General features: G+C 34.4%; 1 protein-coding gene across 3 annotated transcripts in view; it reads right to left on the bottom strand.

The window, feature by feature from the left end:
* Window positions 1–240: 240 nt before the first annotated feature.
* The window catches only part of LOC118191610 (sodium-dependent phosphate transporter 1-A-like), a 78,107-nt gene continuing 56,618 nt past the window's right edge, over window positions 241–21,729 (bottom strand). Inside the window, exons 5-10 of one of the 3 annotated variants that reach the window (XM_035362434.2) lie at window positions 16,351–16,447; window positions 13,323–13,436; window positions 10,543–10,610; window positions 10,345–10,442; window positions 10,090–10,266; window positions 241–751 (exon numbers count right to left, since the gene is read on the bottom strand). In XM_035362434.2, the coding sequence (XP_035218325.1) occupies window positions 502–751; window positions 10,090–10,266; window positions 10,345–10,442; window positions 10,543–10,610; window positions 13,323–13,436; window positions 16,351–16,447 (804 nt within the window). In that variant the 3' untranslated portion in view covers window positions 241–501. Of the gene's footprint in view, window positions 752–787; window positions 1,675–10,089; window positions 10,267–10,344; window positions 10,443–10,542; window positions 10,611–13,322; window positions 13,437–16,350; window positions 16,448–21,729 lie in introns of those variants that run through there. The other 2 variants (XM_085809957.1, XM_035362438.2) reach the window with 2 other exon arrangements.

The raw sequence follows: 21,729 nt of genomic DNA, 5'->3' as shown, positions 1-21,729 counted from the left end.
GTTCTGAGTTTCAAACTTTTTTTACAAACTTCCACCCTCGTTTTTCTCCTGTAATACTTCCAATAATTTAGTAAATTTTTCCTTTTTGAAACTATCTCGTAATTCATATAAAATATGTGTATTGTTATATTGAGCCCATTCGTTTTTTCGATGGTTAATAAAAAAAAGTTTTATGTTCAACAGCTTATCGTGCATTGCTAAACATCTGTGCTCACTTTACTATATATATATATATATATATATATATATATATTAATGCAAGAGAAAGAATTAATGTTTCTTTATTAATGTTTTCCTGTTACATGATATTTGATAATCATTATTTTGTTGTTAATGTTATGCTGGCATGCCTTACTTGTATTTTTGCTCGTAAAAAGGAAATAAACTTGAAATTTGAATGAACTCATTGATAGACTTTCTTCAATAAAACAGCACTGATTTTTTATGTTGTACATGTGATATAGTTAAGACATAAATAGAAATGAATAATTACTCAAATTTTCATGGAACTGTCGTTGTATACAGAATTAAAATTACAAAAGCAGAAAGTAGAGCAGTAAAGGGAAGTGTCACAAGCCAGGCAAGTACTATGTTCCTAAATAATTTCAAATCCACTTCTTTAGTGCTGCGAGCTCGAACAAATCCTACAAATACCACGGAACCTACTTTGCAGTGTGTTGTGCTTATTGGAAGGCCTATTTTTGATGCCATTAAAACTGTAGTTGCAGATCCAATTTCAATTGTGAATCCACTGAAAAATAATAGTAATAACAATAATTAAGAAAAAGAGAAAAGGTCAGGGTTCAGATTTAAAGGAGACCATGAAGGGACTCTTTTCAGGTTTAATATGGTTTATCAATAGACATTATCAAGAGAGATGAACCAGGTGGAATAACGAAATATTTTATATAATAGTAGATGGAAAAACATTTAAATTAATATGGGAACGTTACGTATCATCTGCATATTTGAAAAGGGAAAACATATATAACGTAATTCTGTAAAAACACTTGATGTTTTTAATTAGGTATATCATAACTTCATATATTGCTTTTAAACAGCTTAATTTATTAATCAGGAACAGACAGATTGTATATGAAAGATAAATATCTTATATTTTGCCGAGTGGCAGCAGACTCATTGAAACGAGGCATTTACAATGGACGACATTTCAAGAGAATCAGTGCAAAATCGTGCTTGAGAATGATAGCCCTTTTGGGCTAGTTAACAAAAAAATAAATTAAAAAAAAATTTTAAAAATTAAAAAAAAACCCTCACTTTTTTTACTTTTTAATTTTTTTTCTTTGTTTATTATTGCAGTAAGCAAATTTTTATTTAATATATAATTTTTTTAACAGTAAGCACATTGTGAGAAATGAATTTTCTTTTAGAATACATTAATAGGAACATCTACGAAAATTTTAACGTATAAGATAATTTAAAAACAATCTTGCGCACATTGTAGGGATTATGCTGCAGTTACATAAATAAGCTAATAATGCTTAACTGGTCTAGGATATATTTGCAGAAGTCAGGCATTTATACATCCACATTAAACTTGTTCAAGAGCTGGATGAACAGTTTTCAGATTGCCATCTGTACCTCTTTCGCGCTACTTGGATGTGATAATCGTATACTGCAGCGGTTCTCAACCTTTTGACTAACGCGTACCATCTAAACAAAAATTGAAAAACCTTAATACCACCGCTATATTTTACAATGATTATTTTTCAAATTCTCAATAGAAATATTTAAAAATATATATTTTTTGCCATTTGTACAACTTATTGGCTATTTGTATTAAAAATGCACACATACAAAATGTTAGATTAAAAATTGGTTACCATTTTAATTATCAAAATATAAGTTATAATGCTCAAATTCTAAAATTTAGTGTGAAATTTGGGTCTGTTTAAGAGAAATCAATTTCTTTATGTCTGGCCTTATTTCACTTAGCTTTAACCGTAAATTAGGATCCACTTTAATTTTGTTCCGTATTTGTTTTTCAAACATAACATGGAAGAAAATCCTTGTTCACACAAATAGGTTGTGCAAAAAGGCAATAAAAATTTAATAGCTTTATTTAAGACGCCTTTAAATTTTTTTTTTTTTTTTTTTTTCTCGGTTCAGTCAAAAGTTAGCTTGTGTGTTATTTTTGAAATTGCACACAAAGTTAGAGTTCGATCACAGGAAATTTTTGTCAACTGTTTTTTTTTTTTTTTCCTTCAGGAGATTTTTGAATTTAATAGTTAAAAATATTTTGTTTCTTTGCGTACCACCGGTTGAGAAATGCTGCTATACTGTGCTTCGTGAAGGTCATATATATACACGTCTGAACCACCTGTAGTTGGACAGCCAAGACTGTTAATATTTAGTCAGCGAAAGGAGACAATTAGGACGTTTTGTCTTGGCAATTATGGAAAATACCTCTGTGAAAATATGGCAGAGTGTAGTTAAATTGTGTGTTAAGACTTTGGGCAAGAATGGTAACGAACGATTTAAAATGTTACCACATGCATGTATAATGGTGAAACACTTATCCGTGCTTCAGTATTCAATGGTGAAATCACTCCATATACGATAGCATGCATATAACCAACAAAACACATTCTGGCACTGCGGTTACGGCTGTAACCAAAGCCAACATATAGGCAGATATTCACAGATATTCACCGGTGATTACTAAGATTTTCTTGAAAACATATCTGCATGGAGCCATCAGGTAGAAGTGCCGTATTTTGCTCAAGAAAAATATCAGTTTTTGTTTTGGGCCGATACCCCACCGTGTTTTGCTGCTGTACATTGTCTGAATTCAATGAAGTAGAATTTTTCTACAACCCAGACATAGTTTTAAATGATTCTGGGGCATTCTTAATGCTGAAAATACAATTGCGCGGAAAACGTTTCTCTTCAAATGAGGAAGGGAAGAAAAGCCATGGTCACACCCACAAGGGCTGTCACCAAACAGTCTATTTCAGGGGTACTCAAACTTTTAAAGTTTTGTACCGAATGGATAAGAATAAAAAATATATAGACCGTTATAAAAGCATTTTAAGATCAACTACAGAAGTCGATTTAAGAATCAACACATCCTAAATGGTGTGTTTCTAATAACAGAATAAAACATTTTAATGTTCATCAACAAAACGGTTCACGATTTTAAAGTTCAAAGGATAAAATATTTCCCAGCTATATTCCTAAATGAAAATTTTACGAACTTAAATCAAAGAATCTAGTTAAAACGTTTTCCTTGACAACTACCGCAATTCAGTGGAGGAGAAAGGAGCTTATTGCGGTTATGACTCATTTCATTGCACACTGTAAATAGTATTCATTGCACACTAAAATTGTAAATAATAGTGAACTAAAGGCCCAATGTATAGAAAAATTCACTCCCTTCATAGATTAATCTAAAACAGTCTTTAGTCCTGAGGTTATTGCTTTGGTAGCACTATGTGGACATAGCTTCCTCGTAACTTCTTTAATTTATATATATGTTATTGCGACAATATGTTATTGAACGGGCAGTATCAGCACACATTCCTAAAATACTTTTCCAGTTTATTTCATGGCCAGAGATAATGTCATCTGCAGTGGCGGGATTTGGAACAAGCTCCCAGAATAAGAATTTTTTATCTATGACTTCTCTTTCAAATCGAATATAAGCTATAAGCTGCGCAAAGTGTCTACGGCTGTATTTTTATCGAACTGAATCACAATATATGTTTGCTTTCGCTCTATGATTTCGATTGGTGTTTGCTGACCTGAACTTTCTTTTATTCTTCGCGTTATTCGACAAAGTCAAATGTGAAAACTGTACCACCAAAATAATGTAATGTACTACCATTAGTGGTAGTACATGTATCACAGTTTGAGAAACCATTGTACTATGTACCCTCCCCCCATTTCATGTTTTGAATAGTTCATGGAAAAAAGTGTAATTCAATCAGAAGGATTCTACTTTGAAAAAGAAAGAAAATATAGGGTCGGTAGAATCATCTAACTCTTAGTAAAAGAATTTGTCTTAAACTTCTCAATCTGTATAAACACGGATTGCTTGTATCCAACATTTATCCTATATGTTGTGGAGACATTAGGTATTTTTTAGGAAGCAGGCAAGATGAAAAAGGAGCAAACGCCTTCGCCGGGAATCGAACCTGGGACCTCTGGAATACGCACCCAGCGTGTAGACCACCACACCACGAAGGCATGGCAAGAAGGCGATAGAAATGCCTTATAAAATAATAAATGCAAAAAACCTGCATATCTCCATAAAAGTGTGCCCGTAAAATTTAACCTATGCTATCGCCCATAACCATTTTAATGCCCGAGCATAAAGTAACAAATGCGAAAATCCTGCATATCTCAATAAATGTATAATTTGTTGGAAAATATTTATTTCTTAGAAATAGCAGTTGAAAAAGTTAATTAATCTTATAAGCATGTTAGAGAACGGGAAAGTTTCTGTTCCACAATTTCGAGAGGACATTGTTAATTCTTTCGTATAAAACATATTTTATACACAGAGCAATTAAACAAATAAATGGACAGAAATGAAATGCCTTACGTTACAATTCATACTTACTCACATACACACGCCTTCATTCATACAGAAATCAAGTCTGCGAACAAAATTTACTTAATACTGCTTACTTTACTACTGCGAACAAATCTTCGCTCGAACTTCTTCGGTATCGGAAGACTGTCTTTTAATTTGTTTATCTGTGTTTTATTACACAACATAAGATAGAGATACGATTAGACAACCGACTACAGAAATCACTTGAATGAAGAAATGGTACACAGAGACGTAAAGACTAAAGGTGCTCTGAAACTAGAACTGAATCCAATAAGTTTGTTGTTGAGTAAAGAAACAGCGTTAACTTTCGACTGAAGATGTAAGATCTGTTGCATGAAAATTTCGAGGATTCCGCTTTATTTAAAATTATGAAAAAAAAAAAGGGCAACCTAAGATTGACGTAGATTTTTAAATAAAATTCTACTGATATTGAGAGTGATCAGTCTTCAACGGTAAAAGTTTTTTGCAAGTTGGGAGTAGTAGCAGTCATATTTACCTGGAAATCAATAACTCGACATAAGCGAAAACAAACGTTCTATCATTTGTTGACGAAAACAAAATAAAACATTCAAAAGTTAAATTATTACAATTCTGAAAGCTTTGGAAAAAAACTATCATATATTTCCGAAGATAGGACAAGGAATAAATTTTTGTCAAAGTGTTATAGTTTTAGCATATACCTGTCCTTAAGACGACCGCCAAACTGCCTATGAGTTTAAATGTAGATCAGCGATCATCATCTGGGAAAATGTTTATTTTCTTGAATCTGGCAGCACTGCCTATAGAAATAAGTGCCGAATCACGAACTCATAGTCTAACAAGCTTGCTTTGCTGCATCTGGCAGCTCTACACGAACTGTATCACTAGCATGTGCTGAATCACGAACTCACATGTACCCCTAACAAGTTGCGTTGCAGGTAGTATCATGTGTTCAAACAATTTGTACTATAAGTGTAATCAACGTAAATTTTGCAAAGTGTGGGCCTAATTATGGAGCCAACGAAAAGGATGGAAATACGAAGCAAACTTCAAGTTAAAAGTCATAAAACAGGCTAAAGAATTTACTAACAACTATAATGCAGCAAGGACTTTCGATATAACAGAAAAGTGATAAGAGATTGTAGGGAAAGGGAAGATGCGATTAAAAAAATAACAAATAAAAATGTTCTATAAGGCGAGGAATAGCTTGCTGCCCAGATTTCGAAAATAACGTTGCAGAATGGGTACAAGAACAGAGGCAAAATTGTTATGTTGCTGCAAGATATATGATTTGGGTTTATGAATTGAATTGGACACGTGCCAACCCAGAATAAGATAAAGAAATGAAAGCAACAGGAGGTTGGTGTGATTGTTTTATGAATAGGAAAAAAATCCGTTAATACGACACAAAATAAAAATTGCGCAGAAATTACTACAAGATCTTGACCATATTGGTATGAGTTATTGGTATAAAGCAAAAATACAACTTTGCGTTACCTAAGATTGGAAATTTGGACTTGATAAACATTAGAAACAATAGGCTTAAAAACTGTTCAAGTCAGAAATACAGGCTATGAAAAGATCAGGTTTACGGTACTAGTATTAACCTACATGGCAGAGGGAACAAAGTTAAAACCCATAGTCACTTTCAAGAGGAAAATTACTTCTAAAATAAAATTCCCACCAGGCATTTTCGTATATTTTCATGGAAAGGAGTGAATGAAAGACAATGATGTAGGAAAATGTGTGACAGAGGTCAACAGGAATCACGAATCTACGAAATCAACACAGTTTGTTGGCGGGGAATATGTTTCGCAGTTACGTAACTGAAAACACTAAAAATCGCTCCGCACAGAATAATGCTAAGACTGCTGTTATTCCGGGTGCTTTAACTTCGATACTCCCACCTTTAGACGCTATTCTGAATAAAATATTCAAAGATCACATAGCACGTGGTTATCAGAAGCTTCATGGCTCGAATTTCCGTCTGAGCATTGCTGATTTTTCTTGTTTATCTCGCTCCGAAATTTCTAAAATGGCTCACAGCTTTATACATGGGGTATACAATAATTCGTCTCGATATGGATTTGGCTGATTGGGTCTCATTCCAATCTCTCCAGTCGCCTTAGAACGGGAGACTATAAGGAATTATTACTTTCCTTGTGCGTGCTCTTGTTGTTGAACTGATAGCACGTCCGTATAGCAAAAGGAAGATCCGTGTTTCCAATTCCTGTTGGGCTATAGCTGATTTTTTACGTTTCTGGTTCCGGAAATCTTATGGCTCTACAAGTTTGCTTTTGAAACTGAATCAAATAATTCCCTTTGTCTACCTGGCATTCTAATCGTCTGTAATAATAAACCTGACTTAGGCACTGCGGTTTGCCGCAAAACGTTTTCTTTCTGCTTACCTACCCAAGCAAATTATGTCACCCTGTTAAGCAAAAAATAGTTTCTTTATAACTTTATATATACCCTGATGTCAAGACTTCTTCTTCAGAATTTTTTTTCCCTCAGGAACATCACTATTTGAAATCGAGTGTCATTCTTTGATCGTTTTCTTCCACGGTCGTTGACAGAGCCCATAAAAAGTTTCCTCTTGTCATCCTAAAAGATATTCTATTATTACAAATAACCTCAATAACTTTGTTGCTATCCCGCTTTATCATATTTTCAGTTACTAAGTACAAAAATTAAACGTCCAAAAATTTTCACATCTATCAGTAAAGTTCATTACTCAGATCTTAAAGATCTCATCACTGATTTTCATTCTTGGGAAACTTAATGCATTTCTTATCAGTGTGGTTTGATACATATTGACTAAACTAAACGAACGTTAGAAGTTCCTATTAAATAACACGAATGCTATGTGCGAAAAGGAGAAATAAACAAAAATTTGATAGCTAATTATAGTTGGTCACATAACTCCAGTTGTGACTTTGGTTTTGCGAAATTATCCGGAAAGTTTTATCAGTTGATGAATTAAATTTCCTCGAAGCCTTTCAGGATTACAACGATTTATCTTTTTCAGCTAATGACATTAATTTTAATTCAATTATTCCGAATGGTTTTAAGCTATTATTTTAGCTTTCGACGCCTCACTAAGATTTTCCTCGAGAGATAGTATTACGTTCATTTTCGCATTTTCACAGATTTTTCGCGTTCATATGAATGTGATCGTTGCTCTTCTCTCTTTGTCGTCCTTCATTATTCACTCCTAATTTTCTCTGACCTTTACGTGCATCTTTGAGTGTTCTCCTGTATAATCTATTAGTAGTTTCCGAAGCATAAAACACGAAAAGCGATGACCTCGCCAGAATTTGAACTCCGGACCTCCAATGCTAACCCGACGTACTACCAGATCCACCACGAAGGCACGCGATGAAGACGAAAATTCCTTACATCATCCTCCTCTTAATGAGGAGACCTAGTCGCCAAACTCCAGGCGGTGACAAATTATTATTCACCGCATTTTTAATCAGGCGCCTCTATAAAGTCTGTTAAGATTTTGCGAAGCAAGAACCACAGAAAATCAGCGATGCATTAGGCCGAAATTCGCAGTACTAGCCGGAAATGATACCTTCAGGATATAAGACACGTGATGTAAGCCATGCGTGGTACCTTCATGGTTAAGATGTTTTTTCAGTTTACCTCAGTCTTGGACAGAATAAATAGTGGAAGTTTATTTTCTTAATTATACGTAGGGAAGAAGAGAAGTTTTCTACATGCATGGTCTCGCCGTCTCTAAATTCTTATAAGAATTACGTTTTCGATCTTTACACCCCGAAGGCACAAGGTGAGGAAGGAAAAAATTCCTTACATTATTACAATATATATTGCTTACAAGGTAGATGTCAACTTATCAACTTAAAACTCAAAGCAATTATCAAAGGACTGGCCAGAAATACAACTGAGACGGACATTTTAGAACTTTAATGCAGGAACTACCTCGCTACTAAAATTTACTCCAGTGTTATTCTCGAAAAACTGAGATTTTACTTCGTCGAGCTACATAAGACGAAGGAAGGAAATGCCTTTTAGAACTTAACACAAACGGTTCCTATTAAGATTAGACTGAACAGTTTAAAACCTCTGCCTGCATTGCGGTACAGGTGTCAAAGATATGTATACAATCAAGTCAGATGTTACAATCCGCAGCGCTCTCTAAAAATGTCTTAAAACCCTTTTTCCTTTGAATATGAGCGTGAAATGGATGAAAAATCTAAATGCATTTATTGCGATGGAGGATTGCACTCGTCAGCTTATCTTGATGCCTGAATTATTCCAAAAATATTATGAAACAAAAGAAAATGGAATGGATCAGGAAGACAGGCTATTTTCCGGTGCTTGAAAGCAGAAAAATAGAAGAAATCGAACCTAGAAAGACAGTCGAAAGCTGTTACAATGCCACTATTGCGGGGAAAACGGAAAATGTGTGGAGACATTAGGTTATTTCGAAGCAGGAAAGATGAAAAATAAATAATGCCCTTGCCGGGATTCGAACCACGGACTTATCGAATACGCATCGAGTGTGCTGACCACTACACCACGAAGGCATGCTAAGAAGGCGGGAGAAATACCTTATATACTCCCCCCTTTTAAAGGGCGTCTGGGGATTAGGGGATCCAATCGCCAAATTCTGGGGGTGGAGAATCATAATCCACCACCTTTTTCTAGTTCGGGCGCCACTGTAGAGACATTAGGTTATTTCGAAGCAAGAGAGAGATGAAAAATGAGCAATGTTCTCGCCGGGACTCGATTCACGGACCTCTCGAATACGCGCCGAGCGTGCTTTCCACTGCACTACGAAGGCTGGAGAAATACTTTATAGACATAGTCTGGAATTAAAGAAATGTTAGGCTAGCTCAAATGGTACCAAAAAAATTACGAAGGAACTTAAGAAATTAACAAACAAAAAAGCACAGCACTTAAATTTCCTTTGTACAAAAGCCAAATCGGGCATATAACCGGAGAATTTCTTGAGAAATTGTAATGAAGAATCAAAAAATAACGTTTGTACTTAGCTGAAACGGCAATGCTCCTAATATAGCCCTCACTCCCTGGATTCCTAGCTCATTCAGCATTGTGTGTAGCACTCACAAGTGTGCATTTAGAGCCCTTGTCAATTTTTACTTTACGCATAACTTGCAGTTTTTTCCTTAACTGTGTTTTTGAGGGATATTAAAATTATCTGTAAGGATTTTCTGCAAAATGCAACTGAAGATTTTGATTTATATAAATAAATTACCTTTAGGAAACGGAACTTAGCACCTGAAGCGCTAACTCACAAACACAGCGATACAGTGCTGAATGAACGATTACACAGTCTCCGCCATTTAAGTTAATTAAAATTTTACTTCTATTACGTTTGCATGCTGTTCTGGAATCTCAGTTTTAGAAGTAGCACCATGTGCATAAAAAATTCTCAGCTATTGTTAGTCAACCTACTGAATAGCTCTAGCAATACCTGATTAAAAAAATTGCAATATACTTTGCATACGATATGTCAATGACCATATGTAAATATTACTTACCTCGTTGGCGTAATTTTCGTGAGATCTTGGCCCATAGTTTGAATAACTTTTCTTCCCATAGCCCATAAGCCTGCACTAATGCCGATTCCGCCGTAAATGAGAAGCCAGGCAGGTGTATTTCCATCTACATTTTTGGAGTATATCAACCAAAGGCTGACTAATGGTGCAATAGCATTGCTGAAAATTATATTCTAGCTAAAATTTCATTTTAAGGCAAAAAGAATTTAAACTTTACGAAGAGAATTTTAAATTCACCTAACGTCGTTGCCACCGTGAGCGAAGGAGCCAAAAATCGCTGTCATGACTTGAAGACTTTTAAAAAGTTTTGCAACTTCTGGATTGCTGTCATTAAGCTGGAGGGAAGAAAAAGACTTGTTTAAAATATGATAAAATTTGTGCAGTATTTATTACGTGAGAATATTCTTGATAAATTTTAATTTAAAACTGACTTGCCTCGAAATTATCCACCGATGAGATCGGATTTTCTAAAGGTATTTCATTCTCAGGTCGCGTTGCTTCGGCTGAAAAATAGGAAAAAATCAACAAGTATGCATAATTAGTCTTCATTTTAATTAGTAATCTTTAGTAATCAAAAGTTTATTTGTATGTATATAAATCCCACAAAGCGGAGACGAATGTTTCTACAGTAGCGAACTCTGTCATATAGATTGCATGTACATCAGCCGTAACTGTCCATACTTCTTTGAAGATGGCGCCGGAAATGCATTCACAATGAATGGGAGAATGAACCGTAATATGTTAAGATAGTTTTTGTGGTCTGAACTAGTTAGTATGAATGCTGAAGAAGTACGGTTTCAACAAGATAGCGCAACCTATCGTCTGAAATAATGGACTTGTTACAAAAGAGGCTCTCTCTGGCCGGCTGATTTTTCCCATCCGTGGCGTGAATTGGCCATCCAGATCTTGTGATTTGACCCCATGTGGTTTCTTCCTGTGAGGTCATTTGAAATTTTATGGGGCACACTTTACCTGTATTATAGTTATACAACCTTATTTATATTTTGCAAAATTCATATTTAATATATACACATATAGCTTAAATCAATTAGGTTTCCTTTAAGTTTGCTTGTTAATAGCCGGATATGTTTTCTGAGTGAGTTCTACCACGAAATGTGATAGGAGTGCTTCAACATTAAAATTTTCTGCCTTTTTCTTTACATTTAAAATTTTTATTCTGAATTGATATGCTGAAAGTTTAAATTTGTTTACGAGATGCGAATCAGCTTTCACGCGAATTTATAATGGACTAACTTAAAAATAACTTGCACTGAGATTTTCTGGTCTAGCTAATACTAATGCTTTACAAGCTAATTACTTATTAGTCCAAAGAGGCTTTGTCCCCGAAGTTCTATTGTTTTCGTTTTGAGATTTTGCGTTGAATCACTATAAATGCCCGTTTCACTTTTCAAACTGTTGCCACCAAATGTTATTATATTTCAAATATATCCTGCATTATATTTGAAGAAATTAAATAATGAAAAATCTGCATAAATGTATGTATATTTCTCGCATTGGGATAAAACAACGGACATAGAGCCATCGAATTTTGAATGACGTAATCCTCCTACGAATATGGGCATGTGGAAGACCAAATTTGAAATTTGGAATTTGTTTTATTATCGATTTCATATTTTGCAAAACTTTAACGAATTTTTGATTAACAAATTCAAGGATTTCAAAGCGAGCAATGGCAACACTCTACGGAGAGGGGGAAACCTTTTTATCTCCAGCGCGCGGAACTGTGTGTCGGAAATTCTGAAGATATGCTCATTTTAAAATTATTTTTCTACATTGCTATTGAACTAAATTTTATGGTTTAAGTGCAAAGAACATGATATTTAATAAATACATGTAACAGACAAAATGTTAAAAAGACGCCCCTTTAGACATAATTTTAAATCTGAAAACTTTCAGTTCTTTTCTTTTTTTGTGTGTGTGTTACCTTTATTTTTCAGGTTTTTTTTTTTTTTTTTTTTTTTTTTTTTTTTTTTTTTTTTTTGTGTGTGTGTGTGTGTGTGTGTGTGTGTGTGTGTTACCTTTATTTAACTCTTTTTTTTAAAGTTTTTATCACTTTTTTACTTCCAGCCAACATTAACAGAAAATATTTTTCATTTAATTTCTCTTCTTGTCGGTTCTTTTAATCTCTTTCCAAATGAAATTTGCCATGGAGATTTTCTGCAATTTCGAATTCTTTTCTGGAGAAAAACTATAAAGTATATAAAGGGAAATAATATTCTGACAATTGCCACTATTTCGTATTACTTATTTAAATCATGAAAGCTTCATAGTTGTACAAAAATTTTAAAATTACTTGCAAATCAGCTAACTCTCAAAAAACAGAAATATCAGGAATCTTATCTTAATATATCGTCTTTTGATGTTTTTTAATTAAACATCAGAGAATTGTTATTATTAGATATCGTATATTCCGGCGTATAACGCGCATCTATAATTTTGAACTATATGTTTTAATTTTTAAGTATATTCATCGTATAACGCGCATCCTTTTTCCAAATACTTCACGCCAGTCTAGAAATAGTGTGTGAATTTATAATAAAAGCATAAAATGAAATTAATCTCTACATAGTTCAAAAGTCATTTAAAAATGTATTATATCTAACAGTATAGACGGAATAGAAGATAATTGTTTATTTATGGATCATTGTAACAGTGATGGTAAAGATGAGGCGGAATTCGACTGAAGATACAACGTAGAAGTCTAATTTTTGCGTCCTCATTTTTTCCTTATTTCTAAATCTATCGTTTTTATACCCTGCGTATAACGCGCACCCGTAAATTTCAATTTTATTTTTTGTATTAAAAATATGCGTTATATGCCGGAATATACGGTAAATACTCCAAGTTTGTCAATATTATATTTTAAAATTTAGTATCAAATCAGACTTTCGCATGCTGTGGTGTACTGACACATTTTTGAAGCAACGTAGAAAAAATATGCTTCAAATTTTATTTTAGAATGATTTTCATTGCATTTCAGTTCCAGTTATTTTCGTTTCGCTGTCAGTTTACAACCTTAAAAATTAAATTTTGTGTAATATTACCGTTGCTTTATCGCAAAGTAAAAACTTTATTCAGTGTCGAATTAAAATAACTTGCTTGAATAGCTTGGTTTTGTGCTTATGGCTAATAGTGCGGGACATTCGTAAAAGAGTTACCTCTTAAAATGCTATTTAAAGCAGTTTAAAAATTACCTCTTTTCCTTTCTTTAGGCACTACGTAGAAACGAATAACTATGGCAACTGTAACAGCAATGACAACAGATATGATTACTGCAATCCATGATGGTAGACGGTCCAAACCCAGAACTAGAAAACATAAATCGAATGAAATTATTCATACGTTTCTATTTTTTAATGTTTTTGGTACATTTGATTTATGTTTTCACTGAAAAAAATCAAATTATAATTCCTTTTTTTATTATTTTGAAAGACTCGTTTAGAACAAATGGGAGATAGCTGTGCCTTAAAAGAACCTGTTATGATATTCCGAGCCTACAAATGGCAGAACGGATAAGACTACCGAATACTGGTAGTTCGATCTAATTTTGAATTCTATTAAAGAGGCTGTCTGCATGGGCGTCTTCGTGATTTCCCCATGCGTAATGTGAATATGAAAGAGCTTTCTTAAGAATGCCCAACAGAGTTATCTCTTTCATATATACATCCAGATATCCATCTATATCTCCCCACCAGCGGCCGAGTGGTAAAGTCGCTGAACACTGGTAGTTCGGTCTGAGGTTCGAATCCCGCGAACGGGCTGGCTGCATGGGTGTTTTCGTGGTTTTCCCCATGTGTAACGTGTATACGAGCCAGTTTCCCTTAGAAAGTCCTCCCCGAAGGCATCCTTCCCCTTAGGCAGATAGCCCTAGTGTGCTTTGCCGTAATTAAATACACCACACCACCACCATCTATATCTCCAGATTTCTTCTGTCACAGATATCCTTAGCCATAGCTAAGTAATCCAAATCCATATGACATTCTGTTTGATAGATGAGAAGCAAAAGCAACATTAGAACAAAAACAACCTTAGAAAGTCCTCCCCGAAGGCATCCCTCCCCTTAGGCAGATAGCCCTAGTGTGCTTTGCCGTAATTAAATACACCACACCACACCACCACCATCTATATCTCCAGATTTCTTCTGTCACAGATATCCTTAGCCATAGCTAAGTAATCCAAATCCATATGACGTTCTGTTTGCTAGATGAGAAGCAAAAGCAACATTAGAACAAAAACAACCTTAGAAAGTCCTCCCCGAAGGCATCCCTTCCCTTAGGCAGATAGCCCTAGTGTGCTTTGCCGTAATTAAATACACCACACCACACCACCACCATCTATATCTCCAGATTTCTTCTGTCACAGATATCCTTAGCCATAGCTAAGTAATCCAAATCCATATGACATTCTGTTTGATAGATGAGAAGCAAAAGCAACATTAGAACAAAAACAACCTTAGAAAGTCCTCCCCGAAGGCATCCCTCCCCTTAGGCAGATAGCCCTAGTGTGCTTTGCCGTAATTAAATACACCACACCCCACCACCACCATCTATATCTCCAGATTTCTTCTGTCACAGATATCCTTAGCCATAGCTAAGTAATCCAAATCCATATGACATTCTGTTTGCTAGATGAGAAGCAAAAGCAACATTTTACTTCATGACAAACGGATCTCAAAATGTTTTGAAATATGATATTGAAATTGCTACATATAAATCATAATAAAAATGATTCAAATATTTTAATAAGTGGCTTAAAATATAGCTATTTTATTTTAATCATGTTTCATAGCGACTTACTTTAGATAATATTGCTGCATGAGTACGGATTCTAATAGATTGTCTGCCTACAGGTCCGATGATAGGTTAATAAAATTTTTTTATTAATAATAATTTTAATAAATAAAATAATAATTAATTAATAAATTTTTTTATTAATCGAAACACTTCAAAATTCTGGAATTTTTTACAGCAGTACTCGTACAGGTGTTCAAAGTCTACCAGAGTACAATCAGTAGTTACAGTTCAAAATAGTAAGAATGTTAAACACAACCCAATGCAAAGCGCATTTAAAGAGAAAGCTAGCCCGGAGATATCTCAGTGCTTCGATCTCACTCTGAACAACAACTCGAAGCAACAATAACTACAACTGAGAGCAGATGCTCGCTCTCCGGTCTTCACCCAAAATATTTCTAGTACCTTCTGCTTCTCGAAATTACTGGAAGGCAATATGAGGGTCGAGTTACAATTACAGCTAATATAGTGATCAATTACATTTACATTTACTCAATTATAATACCTATTACAATGATACAGGGAACGGGACCAAAATGTCGCCAAATAGTCGTCAAGTTTGGCGACTTTTGGCGATTTCTCACCAAATTACCGAGATACCCATTTACTCAATGTTAAATGGACTTGCCTCTGTATTATTTTATTTTCTTGCACAGCTTGTCTCTTTATACTTTTTTCGCGTTATATTAACAGAAAAATACAGCAATTTCACATATATTGCACTAAAACTACTTATCTATGTACAGAATTCGTAACAATATTAATTTATTAATCGTTTGTTTCGCTCAAGATTGAAATTAAGGAATTAACACTTTCTTAGAATGGAAATTAATTTCATTCACTTATCTGGAAATATTTAAATCCAATATTATCTTCAAAAATATTATTCATGATCAAAATATTTAATCATTGTCTTTGCAGCTGAGAAGGCAATTCATAATTTTATTGCTTGAGAAAGCAATATTGCAGATTAAGAAGGGTATTCAAAAAGAACCTTTTATCGAAAAAGTATTCATCAAAAAAAAATTACCGCTGAAAAATTTCAAGCATTATATAAAAAAAGATAAAATTGATTAAACTCCTGAATTGAATATATTTAATCAATTTTTGCTTTAACTAAACTCCTCACAAGACGGATTCTGTTATAAAATTGATAGATGTCCTTTTTTTATCTCTAATGTAAGCAAAACAATAAGATTATTTACTTGTTAAACAAAAATGAAACTGCTTTTACGACTATCTAAAAATATATTATAAATATTTTAAATTACGCAATATATAAGTTCCAGGTTTAACCAAAATTACAACTACATTTTAAATTTCGAGTTCTCTTATCGAAAACGGAAAAATGCTCCAAAACGTATCCACATAAATAGACACAAAGTTACATAAAATAATCGAATACTGACTTTTAAACAAAAGCATTATTTACCTGGCGAACCATCTAAAACAACAGAGATTACATTCACAAACACTGTGAATCCATAAAAAAAGGGAAGGAATAAAAGACCAGCTTCACCTGGTTTTACCTAAAAAGAAATGAGAAAGTATCGGAAAAAAAAAGAAAAATAACATATTAAATAAGAATAAAGATATGTTGAAAGTATATAGCTCTAAATGTTTCAATTCGTTAATAATAGCTGACTCTTTCTAACTGAACTAAACATAAGTTAGCATAAAGAAAAGAAATATTAGATTGTACAAATATATAATTATGAATGTAAAATTCTACCACAGGCGTTTCTTTAATGATTTTTTTAACATTATTAAATTCCTACTATTAGCTCTTCCTATCTTTTTCAAATTTTCAATTGTTAATAAAATGCTTTTTATTCATCCACTCAAGTTCAAATACATCATTTTTCAACTTGTAGTGGGTGACACTTGATGTTAATAAAGTTTTTTCACATATTAAATTAAATTCCTACATATTTATTCCTGTTTATCGGAACTAAAGATATGCTGTTTTTAAATATATTATATGACTTACAAATAATGACCGTTTATTAGGTATTCTCACGTGCTGTAAAAATTAATTTTATAAAAACTTATAAATAATAGTACATGACTGTGATAAATGGAATTGTAGTATTTAACAAAAATAAGTGGCAACAGTAAGACATAATGTTAATAAAAAGGTAACTAACATAGAATTTTTCTTTGTTGATCTAAGTAGGAATTGACTTTAAATTTTTTTTATATTACTTGTTGTACGTGTTTTGCTACTAACAAATACATGTGACATGTGACGGAGGACGTGGGCACCATCCCTCTACCATTAGGGTTAATTGGTATAGCGCCACGTCCACCTGTATCTAGTATACAGGGACAGGGAAAAGTGGACGGAGCACCAGAACTTCGTCAGTGACTTTTACAGGTGTTGCTCCGCCGCACTACTGTACCCCGCTGGGCTTTTAGTTGGCCCGCATCGGATGCTAGCCTACCAAGACATTTACATAGTAATTTTACATTAATATTAGACTTACGTATTGAATATACAATTACAAAGACATAGCATACAATTATTGCAAAGAAATTAACCTATCAACAAAAGTTGGATTATGGCAGATTGAAATAACAATTACTTCGAACATACATACAAACTTTCATTGTACATTGTACTTCATACAAACAATATATTTACATTAGTATATCTAGTTACATCGAATTAAAATAAACATCATTTTAAGGAGCTAATTGAAGATTTTTTTTTTTTTTTTTCATTTTATCATACTTAGTTGAATTACTAAGGCGAATTCTCTTATTAATACATTTCCTTTCATTTTTTTAACTTGTTACACACAAATGCATCAGCACTGAAGTCTTACATTATTATTTTTGTAAATTAATGTATCATAAATACAGAAAATATACGTTAGAAAATCACATAATACTTACATTTACACTAATATATCTAATAGAGTCGTATATTATTTACATTATTTTTTAATTAATGATTTAATTATTACACTAATACAGTCCAAATTCTTAATGTAACTATTTTATAAAAACTATTTATACCATATTTAGCCTGTTTCAGACACTTGCAATATTTCTGAAATCTTGCATTATTTTTGCAAGTTGTAGAATAAGAGGTATTTATACAGATGCGATAGCATCTTGACATATGTCTTCTCTTTTATATGCAAAAAGTTTCTTCATAATCAAGGAAACCTTTTGTTGTAAATGAGGTATCGTTAGCATGCATTTAATGTACTCAGGCGTAATTTGTGACCTTCCTTTGCAGTGTAGCTCTTTTGTGAGCTGGCACTTGAAAATATAGTGCTCTGGGTCTCCCTTTTCCCCACATACGCACTTGTCTGATTCGCTCAAATTTCGTGCAAAGTAGTACGTGGGGAAAGGACCATGTCCAGATAAGAATATGTTGATGAAGAAGTTATAAGAGATTGGATCATATGTGGGTTTCTTGTAGAAGTTGAAAAGCCTTCTACCTACTTCTGCATTTTCCCATTCAGTTTGCCATTTTTTTAATGTAATTTTTTTCAACATATGTTTCACATACGATTTAGGGAATGGGACATTGATTGGAGGTAGAGATGGGTCTTGAGCTGCATTTTTAGCAAGCGCATCTGCCCTTTCATTTTGGGCTTGTCCAGCATGCGCTTTTACCCACTTTATTTTTATAGATGTTCTCTTGCGCTGTGATAATAAATCGTAGATATCTTGCACTATTGATGATTTGTTTCTTGCATCATTGACAGCTTTAATTGCCGCTTGGCTATCACTGTAGATGGTAACATATGTTAGATGCTTTTGATGAGACCATAGAATAGCGTGTTTTATGGCTGAAAGCTCAGCTTGAAAAACGCTGTTGTTGTTCCTTAGGTGTCCTTTCCATTCTGTTGTATCTTGTTCTGAGAGGAGTGCAAAGAACGCGCATCCTACTTCTTCGTTTAACTTTGACCCATCTGTGTACACGACTGGAAATGAAGGTACACTGAGGGTGTCTTCTTTTGTAGATATTCTGAGTTTTGCATGTACTGCAGGGTGTCTTAGGTAAGGATTTCGTGGCTGTTCAAAATCAAGGGGGCACAGGTTTTGATCTTCTACCTCTATGTTTTTCTTGAGGTGGAATAACGTGGCTAAGTCTGCATCTTCTTTTGCTTTCAGGTGGAGGGGCGGGATTCCTGTTAATACACAGAGAGCTGCCGTTGAGGTAGTTCTGTATGCTTTTGCTATTTGTAAGAGGAAGGGGCGTTGGATCGAAGCTAAGAGTCTTTTCTTTTTCACTGTCATAGGGTGAGTCCATGCTGATGCCCCGTAGAGGATTATTTTTTCGATCACGGTATTATATAGAATGTTTTGCATCCTCGACTTGAGGCCCCACGTTGTGCCTTGCATCCTTGCGAGGGCTCTAGAAATAGTTTGGGTCTTCTTCCGAATTTCCATGAGGTGTGGGATCCAAGAAAACTTTTGGTCAATTTTCAATCCGAGGAATTTGATTTCTTTTGAGATCTTGATTCTTCTATTATTGATTTTAATGCAAGGTAGCCTTTGTAGCGATTTGCCCGGTTTTGGAAATAAAATAATATGTGATTTGGGCTCTGAAATTATTAGTTTTTGATTGACGCAGAGGGAATGGAATATGGAGAGAGTCTCGTTACTATTCTTTTCTAGTATGTCTCTTGAATGCCCATTTGTTACAAAGGCCACATCGTCGGCAAAGGCGATGAGCTTTGTATGGTCCGGCCACTTGTAGGAGGTGATATAATTGAAGGTGATGTTCCACAGGTCTGCACTTAGACAAGAGCCCTGTGGACAGCCCCTCGTTATTCTTCTTTTTACTATACAGTTGTTGCTGATGATTATCGTTGCTCTGTTTGTTAGGAAACTATTCATTAGCTTGAATATGTTCCGAGGGCATTTAATGTTGCGCAAGGCTTCAAGGATACCAGGCCACCACACGGAATCAAACGCATTTTTGAGATCCATGCAGAGTACTGCTGTATGGAGAGCTGAAAATTTATTCCTACGGATCTGCTCTTGAAGTTCTACTATCGCATGTGATGTAGATTTGAGAGGTCTGAAGCCGTATTGGTTGGGGCTTATGGTTTAGTTTTTCTCTAAGTGGTGGCGTAATCTGCCCGCGATTGCACGTTCCAGAAGTTTACCTATTGCAGGTAAGAGGTTGATTGGTCTGAAGGCTTCCGGATCCGTAGGATCTTTATTATTTTTCTTGAATAGCATTGTTTGTCCCTGTTTGAGACAATTCGGGAAGACATAAAATTTGAGGCAGAGGTTTAGTAGTTTGTGGAACAGAAAAGGCATTGCGTGGTGAATTATCTTAATAATCCTGTTGTCTAATCCGTCAGGTCCCGGAGCTTTATTATTCGGAAGATACTTAATAATTTTTGAAATTTCTTGTGAGTGGAATTCCACATCGTCTGGAGTATTTGGAGCGGTATTATTGTATCTAATGTCGGAATGTGAGTGGCCATCGTCTTCTGCATTATCTTTTAGGAAAACAACATCTAGAATATTGTTGAGAATCTTTTCAGTGACATTACCAAGCTGGCTGTTACGTGAGAGTTGATCTCTCGAAAGACCGATATGTGCGGGACTAAAAACTTTACTTGTAGCCATTTTATACAGCTGGCCGTATGTATCTTTATTACTACAGCAGTAATTCTTCCAGCTGCGTAATTTTGCTTCAGTTATTTTCTTTTTGTAATTTGCTAATTGTTGCTTGTATTTTATCCATATTTCCATTTTCAACCCTTCCGGAGCACTTTTCATTTTTCTACGAAGGGCCCTTGTATGTTGCTTTTCACGTCTTAATTCCTTTGTCCACCAGTTAGTCTTCGTAATCTTGTTGTTGTTACGGAGTTTAAATGTGTTGGTCGCTGTCTCCTGTATTGTTTTGATAATTGTTTCCATTAAATCATGGACTGCATCGGGTGATGTGCATTTATCTATAAGTTTCTCCGCATACTGAAGACATGTGGAGATTTTTCTTCCAAATTGCCTTGCTTTTTGCTTTGAGATTGAAAATCTTCTTAATTTGAGGTCGGGGATTTCTTCTGATAATTCAAATGAGATGTAGTTATGATCTGAGTGGCTTGGATCATCAAGAACTTTCCATTCTTGTATTTTATTGGAGATACTCAATGTTGACAGTGTCAAGTCCGGCCATCCTTTACCATTTGTTGTTTCAAATGTAGGAGTGTCTGAAGAGAGGTTATGTATATACAGATTGTGTGTAGCAATAAAGTCAGCTAGTGTATGTCCTCTATTATCTGTATTATTGTAATGCCACATTTGATGGTGAGCATTGAAGTCACCTGTAATCACGTGCTGTGATCTTTTGAGATTACTAAAGATATTTTCTAATGTGTGGAGATTCGGCCCCATATCCTCTCGTGGTGAGCAGTAAATGGAAGTAATTAATAGCTGTTCTGATTTACAGTTAATACTTATCGTCATCACATCTCTATGGCTTAATATAATTGTAGGGGACCATTTGGTATTGGTGACTATAATACTGGCACGTGGGTTAACTAGAGGATCCTTTTCGGTAGATTGAAATATTTGCCAGTGAAGGGGAAGGCATCTAACTTCACCTTTTACGCAATACGGCTCAGTAATGCAAATTACATCATGATTGTTATTTTCAATTACTTCACTAAGTTGTTCTGACGCCTTTTTTCCTCTGCATAAGTTTATTTGAAGGATTCTAAGCTTGTCCTGTGGAGGCGAATTATTGTGTAAAATTGTCGTAAACAGTTGAGATTGGGGAACTGAAGGGCGGCGGTAGTACTTGATGGATTCATGTACAGAAAGGGAAGTTTAA

This window comes from Stegodyphus dumicola, chromosome X2 (genome assembly GCF_044657685.1).
Source record: "Stegodyphus dumicola isolate Sdum_Otavi_A_Nest chromosome X2, ASM4465768v1".
Lineage (NCBI taxonomy): Eukaryota > Metazoa > Arthropoda > Arachnida > Araneae > Eresidae > Stegodyphus > Stegodyphus dumicola.
The sequence above is the reverse complement of the archived record's forward strand: the minus strand, read 5'-3'. Positions and strand labels throughout refer to the sequence as shown.